We start from the raw sequence: 12,469 nt of genomic DNA, 5'->3' as shown, positions 1-12,469 counted from the left end.
TATCCTGTGTGAGCAAAAGTCACTTTTCATTAGCTGTATCATTATGGTGAATGACAACCACAGAAATATTAGTTTGGTCTTAATGCATTTTAAATGCAGTTTGGGAGTGTATTTCCAGAACAATGTTACTGAATTAATTGGGAAACAACTTTGACTTCAAGAAAGTCTTTGAAATTTTGCAGATGTGGATATCATATATTTGTCAATTAAAGAAAGGAAAAGAAAAGAAAAGTTGAGAGATTTAGTAGATCCAGTCTTTGAAATAAAATTTCAAATCCATCTCAGTAATCCAAATGGATTAGCGCAATGTGGAATAAGTTATCTGCAGTTGGCTGCTGAATTTCATATCTAGTGAGTCTTAGCTAATATATGCAGAATAAAAGTGACGCAGAGATCCAAAGCATATTACCCGTCATCTGTTATAATTATTAATCTTTTCATTTTTTTGCAGCCCATTGGTGCTTTGAACCCAAAGAGAGCAGTATTCTATGCTGAGCGCTATGAAACTTGGGAAGATGATCAAACGCCACCTTATCATTATAACACCCATTATTCAACATCTACTTCTACCCTATCCTGGCTTGTTCGTATTGTAAGTATGAGTCTAAAGAATTCCAGATAGGTGTAAATGCTGTGGGAGATTGGGCAGCATAAGAGTGACTGAAGTTCAAATTAGATAAATGTGAAGAAATGCACTTTAGTAAAAATACTTAATACTTTCTATAGCAAAAATACTTAATACTTTCTATTTTTTTCCTCTCTCTCCCTCCATATATATGGAGATCATCCAAGGAAAAAATATAGAAGTCAATAGGTATCACTCAGTGAAACACTGTATCCAATGTTCATTAGCAGTGAATAAAGCAAATAGAATGGGCAGTGAATAGAAAAGGGAACCATGAAATTCTGCTAGATAATTGCATGCTGCTTTCAGTAGCTCTTGTCTAGTTTTGGTCGTTTGGCCCAGAGAAAACTCTCTTCCGTAAGTAAAATGTTGAATACGGGTATATCAGGAATAAAATATGGCAGCTTTAAATCCAGAATTTTCTAGTTCTCCAGTCCAGTGATATTATCAGCATATTACTCAGTGAAATTAACAGCGTGCAAATTTAGAACAAATAAATGCTATTTGACATAGCACATAGTTAGCCTGTGAGATTAAATGCCCCTCTCAGTGAAATTTTTCCTGGTTAATTTTATGAGTATAACGTGTAATTATGTAAAATATTCAAATTCTGAAGGGGTCAGAAAATATATTATTCCTTCCCTTCCATTACCCTATGTATAATATAGCATAATTGACTTGATGCCATGTGGGGAAATTGCACCTTGTTCGGAAATTTTGGATGCTACATGGATCTCTTTGTCATAATCAGGACATAGGATGTGATCAACCAACGATCCTAAGATGTGTAGTCAATTTTATATCATCTCCAAACAATCACATGAGGACTTGGCTTGTCTGACAGCTTCTGTCCAATGAGTGTGAAGATGAGAACAGTGTTTCATGTTAAGACTGAGGTGCATTGGCAAAGCTGTCTGAGAAACTTGCATTGGCATGTCTGCTCTATGTTCTGTTTTAATTGATGCAGTTACTCCTGCACACATCCACACAGTCATAAACATCCAGTGCACATATACTATTTTATGTAAAACCAAACACACATTTTCCTGTGCCATTTTAACATTAAATTATTAATTAATTGTAGAACTTTTAATATACACTCTTAGCATACAATCTCAGCCCACAATGGGAAAAATGAAAGCTATATTTTTCTCAAGATGAATACTAACATACTTTTTTTTAATATACAACCATTGAAAAATTACCTTTCTCCTTATATTTCTACTTTTTTTTAAAACATCATTTTTGTGCTATAGGGAGTTAAAATGAGAGCAAATAATTATTAAATGCAGTGATCAGAAAATAATAAATATTTTATTGTATATTTTCTTCATTTGCTTGTGAGGATAAGGTTTTCTGAAAATATTTCTTTCTTCATTTATCATTATAATCAAGAGTGGCCTTCAGCATAGGCTAATGAGTCTGATACATGTCTGAGGAAGAATCACTAGAATAGTGCTAGACATTGGGCATTCACAAGTAGTCTAGCTCCAAAATACTCTTTGTTCCACCAACTCCCTTCTAAAAAGTGTTACCCTGTTTCTGCTTAGTCATGAGCAAAGGGTACCCACCTTTCATATGCCCAAGAATCTTTTGTATTCTGAAGTGTGTTCAAGAACTTTGAGTACCTCTTACACATGATCAGAAACTGAGATATTGTTCTTAAAAGGAAATGAAGAGAGGGCACTTCATGAGTTTGAGTGAGTTGGTTGGAAAAGGAGGTCAGAGAGCCATTAGTAAGAAAAATACCAAAATCTATCTTTGCTTAGGGCAAAATAATGTACCTGCCAGTCTTGAATGAATTTTTACCAAATAATTTCTTTACTATATCTTAAATTTAAATTCTAATATATTTTAGTTCAGAGAGTTCATCTCATTACCAATTGAGGGTGTGGTTTTCCCAAACTTCAGGGAAAGAATGTGTTGATATTGCTGTATTTGATGATCACAATCCCACTATCACCAGCTAAAGCTGAGCTCTCTCAAAAACTGAGAGCTAAAGTTAAAATTATTTTTCTCCAAGAGGTTCCCATGGATGCTCCGCGCTGGGTCTTGGTGCTGTCCCGACGGCTGGATCAGAGATTTGAAGCAGTCTCTGAAGGGGCCGCGCATGCACAGCACCAACCAGCACATGCTTTCCAGTAGGCACCGCACATGCGCAGCCAGCGCCCTCCAGTTCCTTCTCAACTGCCCTTGGCCTGAGATGGAGCTCTGCAGTTCCCTGCTTTTTTGATGATTCTGCAATAGTTTAGATAGTTTATAGTTAGTGTCTTGTTATTGTTAGTGTAATTTAGCGAATTAGTTGTTAATAGTTTTTAAAAAAACCCGTTTTTATTATATCATGCGGGGTTCGCCAGGCTTCAAATGCTGTGCCTCCTACAGAGAGGCAGTGCCCATTTCTGACAGATACTCGCAATGCCTCAGATGCCTGGGGAACAGCACTTAACTCAGAGTTGCCCTCACTGCACCAAACTTACAGCTAGGACCTGCAAAGACAGAGTTCTCCAACTAAAGCTGATTTTAATGGAGAAGAGCCTCCATCCTGCCTCAGATCCGGGAGTACAACCACGATCATCCCAGGCTCCCCTCCCAGCAAGAAGGCACCAAAGTGGAGAAGTTCCTCAGTGCCTCAGCAGGAGACTGGTGGCAAGAAACAGTCCCCCTCCAGGCAGTCTCTTCATAGGTCTCATGTCAGCACCTATGACGCCCCAGGCACCTCAGGCATCGTGGTACTGCTGGCCATTGCCACCTCTAAACACAAAGGATGCCTTAGTGCCATACCGATAATCTCTGAGGTACCAATGAATGCCCAGCACTGTAGGCTACGCCACAGGTGTCAGTTACGGCACCGATACAGAAAACCGTGGTACTGCCACCATCAGCACTGATGGCGTCGCCTGCGACCTCAGTACCAACAGCACCATCTTCCATCTTGGCACCAACAGCATCTGTCTCGATACCGCCAGCACCAGCCCACACTTCGGCACCACCAGCACCAACCAGACTAGCAGCACCAATTATATACTTGGTACCGCCAACATATCAACGGTCTCTATCATCCACACTGACCACGCCATTGGCACCACACAAGCTGACATTGCAGATTCAAGCACCGATCCTGGCAGCGCCACTCCCATATATGTGCAATGTGGATCTGGCAGTCATATCTGCACTTTAGTCGCCTCTGTTCAGTACAGATACATCGCCAAGACCAGCCATTCCTGAGACACTGTCTCCGGTACCATTGTAATTTCCCATCAATGAAGACAACGGAGTACAGGCATCCTTTTTGCCACAATGCAGCTCCCTACAAGTTGTATTATGACTCACATGCAGCTCCTTCGTGCTATGGACACCAATGGATGCCTCTCCTGATGCCACACCCTTCTCAATGGCCTCACTGGAGCCCTTGGGATTCCTATAGGAGACACCACAGCATCCAGCCCAGCCCTTACAAACTTCCTACTTCCTATACACTGCACACAACCTCATCAGTACAACATCCTCTCATACCAGGTCCTGCAACTTTACAGTTTAGGATCTCAAATTACTCAGCCATGCTGGCAAAGTATGATTTTAGGAATTATTCTAAACTGTTGGACTTTGTAGACAACATTCTGGAGGCAAAGAGACCCCAATTTATGGCCATTGGGACTGAGGGGGACACTATTTCTCAGGCAGCCCTCCAGGCTGTGCTTGATGTGGCGCACACAGCAGCTAGAACCACTGTCGTTGCGGTTGTGATGCGCAGGGTATCACGGTTCCCCCCCACACACACACACACACACCATGTTCCCTCGTGAAATACAAGCCACCATTGAGGATTTGTCCTTTGACGGGCAAAAACTCTTTGCCAGCAAAATCAATGAGGTCCTTAATACAATGAAGGACACACATGCCACCCTCCACATCCTGGGCATTCATGCACCCACTGACAGACATAGGCAGTAACACTGCCAACCTTATTAATGACCTCAGTACCCTGCTTAGTTAAATCAACATTCGCACTTCAATCTGAATAGAAACCGATCTTGTCCCCAGAGATGCCGACAGTCATCAGGTTCAGCCCCCTCAACTGCCATCGGCCAACAAGCAAATTTGAGGCCTTGATTGAAGGCCTCGAAGACCTCCCAGAAGTTTCAATGCCACCAGTGACCACGCACACATTCCAAAACCCTTTCCACCCATTCTGTCACCAATGAGCCTATCAGGATATAACATTCCCTTCCTCTCCAAGCATCCTACCCACCTTCCCATCCCATCTCTCTTCATGGACCCCTGTCATGAGAATCTTTTACATCAAGAGGTGATACATTTGCTAGACCTCAGAGTTACAGAACTGGTCCCAGAACAACACAGTGGACCAGGTTTTGATTCCCGTTACTTCCTAACTCAAAAGAAGTTAGGGCGGTTACTAATCTTAGATCTCTGCAACCTCAACAAATTTGTCAAGATGCAACACTTACATGGTCACTCTAACCATGATTATCCTGGCACTGCAACGAGGGGACTGGTTTTCAGCCCTCAACCTCCATGACACATTTCCATATTCCCTGGCTTACAGAAGGTTCTTAAGGTTCACCGTAGGCCCACATCACTACCAATATCGGGTCCTTCCATTTGGCCTGTCTACGGCCCCTCAGGTTTTCTCCAAGGTGCTCTATGTCACCACAGCACACTTTCACTCATTGCGAATAATCGTATTTCCTTATCCCAACAATTACCTCCTCAAACCACATCACACCCCAAGGCAGTCCTTGTCAGAGCAACAACTATCCATTGTTTTCAAAAGCTGGCCCTTTGCATAAATTGGGAAAAGTCATATATCACCCTTCCCAGACCATTCAATTCATTGGAGCCTGCATAGATTCCACGGCAGCAAGAGCCTGCCTGCCTCATGACAGATTCCTTGACATATAGTCAGTCTCTAGCCACAATGCAGTACTTTTCTCCAAACACTACAGCCAAGCAGCCTATAACTTCTAGGGCACATGGAGGCTACAACTTTTTTAGTATCGCATGCCTGATTGCCCATGTGCTGAATATAGATTTGGTTTTCTGCAGTATATAAGCCTCTAAAACATTCCATGTCACTTCGGCTTACAGTACCACACAAGGTAAAGACATCCCTTCTATGGTGGACCAAGCTGTCCAATTTTTGCATGGGAATCCAGTTGCCTTCCACCCCCACTACACAATTATCACAGATACTTCGTACACGGGTTGGAGGGAAAGGAGACCTCTTCTGCGACCAGACCACTCAAGGACTCTGTTCAATCCAAGAGATGATCTTGCACATAAACCTGGTCGAACTACGTATGGTACAGAACACCTGCAGACATTTCTGGACCTCCATCACCGGCAGACACATACGCATCCTTATGGACAACATTGCCTGTGTATTCTACATCAACAGACAAGGGGATGCCAGGTCCCAGTCCCCATGCACCAAGGCCATAAAGTTGTGGAATTTTTGCATCAACCACAACATACACCTTTCTGCAGTTCACATACTAGGGTCACCAATGTAACCATGGAACCTCTCAGCAGACATTACCCTCAACATCACAAATGAGTACTCAATTCCTCCATACTACATCTTTTGTTCTCCAAATGGGGTCACCCATCAACAGATCTGTTCGCTGCACCTTACAATACCAACTGCACACACTTTTGCTCCAGAGTTCACATCAGGAAGGGATCCATCAGAGGCGCCTTTCTCATCCCATGGAAGCATGACCTCTATTATGCTTTTCCCCCATACCACTCTGCGCCAAATTATTCCACAAGATCAGGACAGATGGGGCCACAGTCATACTAATAACCCCCTCAAGGCTGAGACAGCCTTTGTATCCCTTCCCGCTCAGGATGTCAATTTGCTCTCCCATCATTCTCCCACTCCAGTGCAATCTCATCCCACTGGGCCAGAAAACACAAACCTGCCCAGACCTACACAAACTGCATCTAACAGCATATCTAGGAGATGTAGCCCTTTAAGGAACCTCTTGAGTCTGGGGTGAGTAAAGACAAATCACCCCTCAATTTTGTGATGAAAGGCCATAATGGCTGCTAGGTATGCTTTAATGGAGCTGAACGAGAGCAATAGCTGTTTCAGAATGAGCAGGTAATACAAGATGAGCAACAAGGGTACTGATATTGGATCGTGTCCTTTGGAAGTGCACCATGCTGAAAAGTGTTTCCATTTATATTTGTAGGAAGAGCGCATAGAATCTTTACGACTGTGAATGAGGATTGTGCATATCTGCTCAGGAAGCCCCAGTTCAGATTGAGAGAGCCACAGAAGAGCCTTGTCTATTCCCCATCCCAAAGCTTCTTCCCTGTCTCTCTTCAGGGATCCTTCTCACAAGAACCTACTGCATCAGGAAATAGATCATTTGTTATGCCTAGGCCATAGAACCAATTCTGTTTCAACTCATGAATAAGGGTCTTATTCCCATTATTTCCTAATCCCCAAGATGAAGGAAGTTTGGAGGCCCATTCTGGATCTCAGATTATTAAATACAGGAAGGTGCAGATGCTCAAGATGGTCAAGCTAGAAGCCATTATTCCACCTTTAGAGACTGATTTCCAGGCTTGTACCTACAAGATATCTACTTCCTTATCTCAATATAACCATTGTACGGAAGATTCCTACAGTTTGCCTTTGCAGGGGACTATTATCAGTGCAGACTGCTCCAGCCAAGATATTCTCCAGTGTTCTCTCCATCATAATGGTGCACTAACCATGGTGCAGTGACTGTATCCGTGGGATGATGAAAAAGCCTGCCCCAGTTCTTTCTCTTCTTTGTTTCTTCATCCCTGGAAATTGTGCAAGTACATGCAACATGGGATGGGGCACTGGGTCCAGGGAAGTGGGGATATTATTGAAGGAAGCTCATCCTTACTCTTTTTCCCCTAAAACACCATATCACAGCTGTTCAGACAACTCCAAGGTATACAATATGCAGTATTGCAATGTTCAGTGATTTTGGCAGGTTGTCAAAATTGTTCTGAGAAACACAAGTGAGGAAATAGAGATTTGTAACAGTTCAAAACTCAGCTAAATTGGATTGGATTTTGATGGGACAAAGAAAAGGCACTCCAATAACCCTAGGTGGTTCTCTCTACTGAATATCAATGACCATCTCCAAGCAATGGAGTTGCTAACATTTCTCAAATGAATAAGTCTCTGTAATACTTTTTAATGGAAAATGTTAAACAGCCTAAAATATAATTGTTGCTGACAGCTATCGCTATAATCAACCAGACTTAACCCAAAATCACTTTTCTAGATTGTTTTGGGAAAGCAATAAATCCCAGTGGCCACTGACAACCTGCAGTAAGGAAAAATCTATTTTCAACCCCCATAGGTAATCCATTGATTGGCTCTCAAAGCCTGGCCAGTTTTTTTCCCAAAACCACCAATGAGCAATGGAGCAGATGATATCCAATGACATACATTAGGAAGAGAGCTGGGAATTAGTGATGATGTTGGGCCTGTTTCCAAACTAAATTTGTCCAGAGTGAAATTCTGTCAACACCTAAGGTTAACAACAAAACTCCCAATTACTTCAGGGGGACAAGATTGCACCTTTTCCCTTCTCTTTCCTTCCCTTGTATGACCCAGACCCCAACATCTGTCCAATGGAGGGGAATGGGCATGCTCAAAATACTCCACCTTGAACTTCTGGAGGGAAAAGAGCGTAGTTTGCATGGTGGCAGAAATCTCCATGCCTCAGAAGTCTTTTATCCCAGTGCCAGAAAACAAGGTCTGAATTTTATTCAGAATATATGAACAACTGAAAGGGGCTTTTAATGAAATACATTTTGTAGCTCTGCAGACAGAAAACCTTTAAATAAAATAGCAGTAATACATAGCACAGAACAAAATATAAATGAACATACTCTATACAGATATGAACTATATTTAATTATATTGTGTTACCACATACATTTTCGGATAATAAAGATCACCTTAACATAAAATGAAGTATCTGAGATAAACCTAGGAAAAGCTCTGAATTCCAGTTAAGAATTAAAAATCCCCAAAATAGGCACAACAGGTCATAGCGGGATAACATAATAGGGCACCCTATAGTGCTCAACTATTACAGGTTTAATCCTTGACTGTGAATTTTCTTGCTTTTGTATATTTGTCTCAGATGCTTAAAATAATGTTGTCATGGAATTTTGGATTAATGTTTTTACATAATTTACTGTAACTACATCATATTTCTGGCTTCTGCTTTCTTTTTAATCCATCAACTGTTTCTGATTTCAACATCCATCGGTAAACCATTCCTCAATGGTCTTCAAATCAAATTAAAGTATAAATGTTAAAAAAATGATAGGCTGGGGCTTTTAGAAAGCAGAGCTAATAAGATCTAAAGTTCACAGGGTCAATAGGATGGAAAGTGGCATAGTTTGTAAAACTTGCCACTTTAAGTATTATAGAATGCTTTTTCAATTGTGAACCGAGATAGGAATTTTCTTTAATTAAAACATGTAATGTGAATCTACTGGGTACTTATTTCATATATGAAGTTCACCAAGTGAAGCAATCCAAGGTGCATTGGACACATCAAAATTAAAGTTGCCCTCCCAAACTTAACTATGTTTCTTTCTGCATTCTAATTCAGTGTGGAGTTATGACAATGCTTAGCAAATGTGTAGCAATGATTAATATTTCTTATCCTCTCTTTAATATGATAGAGTCAATTTTGCAGTGGTCTAGACTTTTTGGTCAAGATGTAATCAAGATCCTGACTCTAGAGAAAACACAAAAATCATGATAAGTAAACCATGGGGCTGCACCACCTGCTCAGTATGCTTACTACCACCACCACCACCCCCTGAGATAGGCAGCCCCGGATCTCCCCCCAGCTACTGGGGAGGGCAGGCCAAGGCATGACAGCCCTGGCCTGCCCTCTTCCCTTCCCCTCCCCCGAGGCTGGCCCAGCCCCAGCTCTCCCCTCCCCGTCCCTCCCCTCACCCCAGCCACCAGGAAGGACTGATGCATGCCAGTCCTGGATCTTTCCCCTGGCTGCCAAGGGTAGCCAAGTGAAGGCTGAGCCAGCCCTGGCTCTCCCCAATCCCTGTGGCCACCAAGGAGGACTGAGGCTGCACCAGCTCCGGCTCTGCCCCCACCCCCAGCTGTTTAGCAGGGCCAAGGCTAGGCCATCCCTGTCTCTCCCCTCCCTCCCAGCTGCCAGGCAGGGATGAGTCCATGCCAGCCATGGCTCTCCTCCCTTCCTCCCTCCAGCTGCGCCAGCACTGGCTTTCTCTTCCCCTGTGCTCTCCCCCGGCCACCGGCAGGGGGGCCTCGCCAAGGCCTCGCCAGGCTCTGCACTGTCCTTCTGGTCACCTTGCCAGGCCCTGTGCTCTCTCCCCCTGGGTGCCAGACAGGTAGGGAGGCCAGGCCAAGGCCTCGCCAGGTCCTGTGCTCTCTCACTGCTGGCAGGAGCAGCAGGCCAAGGCCTCACCAGGCTCCGTACTTTCTCCCCCCAGCCACCAGGGGCTGGGGAGGTGAGGGGCGGGCTGAGGCTTTGCCAGGCCCCGTGCTGTCTCCCTCCAGCTGCCAGAAAGAGGGGGGCCAGGCCAAGGCCTTAGCAGCCCCAGTTCTCTCCCTCCAACTGCCAGCAGGGCCAAGGCCGTGACTCAGCAGTCCCCCCCCCCCCCCCCCAGCACTAGTAAAAGGGGAGAGGTGTAGGAGGAGGCAGGTGGGACATAGAGTGATGTGATGATGTCACTCTGTCATCCTGCAGGAAAAGGTTTTTTTAGATAAATATTAAAATAAAAAGATTTTGGGATCCATTTAAAGCCATCTGACAGTCTGTATTTGGCCCACAGTCTGCCTGTTGACTCCCCTTGCTTTAATATATGGATTTCTGCCTCACTTGCTGCATGCTGTCTGATTCCCACAACAACCATGTGGGGAATCTTCTGGACTCCTGTGCAACATGTATTAGTGTCCTGCAAACAAAACAGGATGTAATTATTTTAATCCAACATTTACTGAGAGCATCAAGGTGCATGGACAAAGATGCTTGAGGAAACTTGCTGTTACTAAGTTTTAGAGTGCCTTCATTTTGTAACTGGCATTTTAAATGTATTTTTAATATATATTTGTTGTGCATAATTTCATAGGCATTAAAAAAAGAAAAAGGCAGAATAAAAGATCCAGCATTTGGAATTATGTACTAGACAGTAGCAAGAATATCATATCCTATATAATAGAATGTGTTAATTTCATACTCATCTTAACAGACACTGAGGAATAAGACAAGGCTCCTAAGCTGAGAACAAATAAGGAAATCTTTGCCTTTCTAGTTGTGGCATCGCACTGGGTTGTCATGTTCAGTTGTGACCCCTATCACTTATCTGCTGTCACATCTTTTGAGAATTAGTGGTTTCTGGGATACAGTACTTTTTTGTAAAAATGTTTAAATACATACTTGCTATTTGATCTAATGGTTGATATGATACAAATCAGAGGCACAAACGATAAGTAGGGAATTAGAGAGATGTGTATATAGGTTACACAGTGATTGGGTTGTACACAAGTCTTGTTCTGATGTATGTTACACAGCGTAGATAGCTTGCTGAAACAAATACAATTAACCCTTAAAGATACAGAATCCTGATTTGTTATAAATAAGCAACTTTGAAATAATATCGAAAAAAGATAAACAATGTGCATAGCCCAAATTGTGTGTCTTATTTTAAGTTATGGTGCAGTACAGATGCATCCTTAGAGTATATCATAGCTATTCAGAATAGAACAATATAAAATAAAATGTCCTTTATTTATTTTGATTTTTAGTGTCTTTCCTAGACTCTGAGTTATTTATCTTTATATTTCACTCATTACCATGAACAAAGAATCAATATTACATAGAACAAAATCAAATCTGTACCTCATTCTATCATCTGCCCCCAAAATAACAATAAAGTCAGCCTCCTCTCCCCCATTTTAGTAACCTGTCAAAACAGTCACCATATCTCAACCCAATCCGATCAGCTAAGAAGAAAACAGGACTAGACTGCAGCATTATATTAAAATAAAAACTTTGTAAGTGCTTTCACATGATCTAATTTGAATGCACAGTCTTGTGCTGATCAGACTAGGCATAGTGTTATATGTAAGAAAGAGAGTGTTTATAATGACTTCAATAGAAGTAGTGCCAGAGTATGCCTGCTTACCAATTATCATGGAAATACTAGTCTTATGACAGAGGATGCAATTTTGTATTCTTCCTTTGCAGCAGTCCGTTTTGTACGGTACAGAATTCATTATCAAAGTGTTTGTGTGTGTATGGTGTGTGCACATGCACGTGTGTGTAAAATTAAATCCCAAATAGTTCTTTATTCTAGTCATTTTAAACTTAAACATTTCTCATATTTTATCAGGAAACTGATGTGTGATCTGTTCTGCTGTATTCTTCTTACTTGCATATTCATTTGTTTGATCATAGGAGCCCTTCACAACATTCTTTCTTAATGCAAATGATGCAAAATTTGACCATCCAGATCGAACCTTCTCTTCAGTGGCAAGATCTTGGAGAAATAGCCAAAGAGACACCTCAGATGTGAAGGTAGGTTTAATTTAACATATATTAATTAATTTAATGTGTTGTGTTACATAACAAGATGCTGTAGTTTATGAAATTTTCATTTCTGATATTTTATTTTACGTAGGCTCAGAGGCTTTTTGGATTTAGTACCCTGACATAAAAACCCAGTATATCAGACACACTTTAAATAGAAGATGACTTTCAGAAAATACTGTTGCTAAAACAGAAAACATAAAAACAGATTCTAGCATGTTAAGGGTTTAAAACATGC

General features: G+C 42.0%; 1 protein-coding gene across 16 annotated transcripts in view; it reads left to right on the top strand.

The window, feature by feature from the left end:
- NBEA (neurobeachin) overlaps nt 1-12,469 on the top strand; it is a 748,862-nt gene that overhangs the window by 640,342 nt on the left and 96,051 nt on the right. For all 16 annotated transcript variants that reach the window (XM_075919178.2, XM_075919174.2, XM_075919172.2 and 13 more), the window contains 2 exons: nt 452-592; nt 12,100-12,219. In XM_075919178.2, coding sequence (XP_075775293.2) covers nt 452-592; nt 12,100-12,219 — 261 coding nt within the window. The remainder of the gene's footprint in view (nt 1-451; nt 593-12,099; nt 12,220-12,469) is intronic.

The sequence above is a fragment of the Pelodiscus sinensis genome, chromosome 1, assembly GCF_052426305.1.
Source record: "Pelodiscus sinensis isolate ZL-2025 chromosome 1, ASM5242630v1, whole genome shotgun sequence".
Lineage (NCBI taxonomy): Eukaryota > Metazoa > Chordata > Testudines > Trionychidae > Pelodiscus > Pelodiscus sinensis.
The sequence above is the reverse complement of the archived record's forward strand: the minus strand, read 5'-3'. Positions and strand labels throughout refer to the sequence as shown.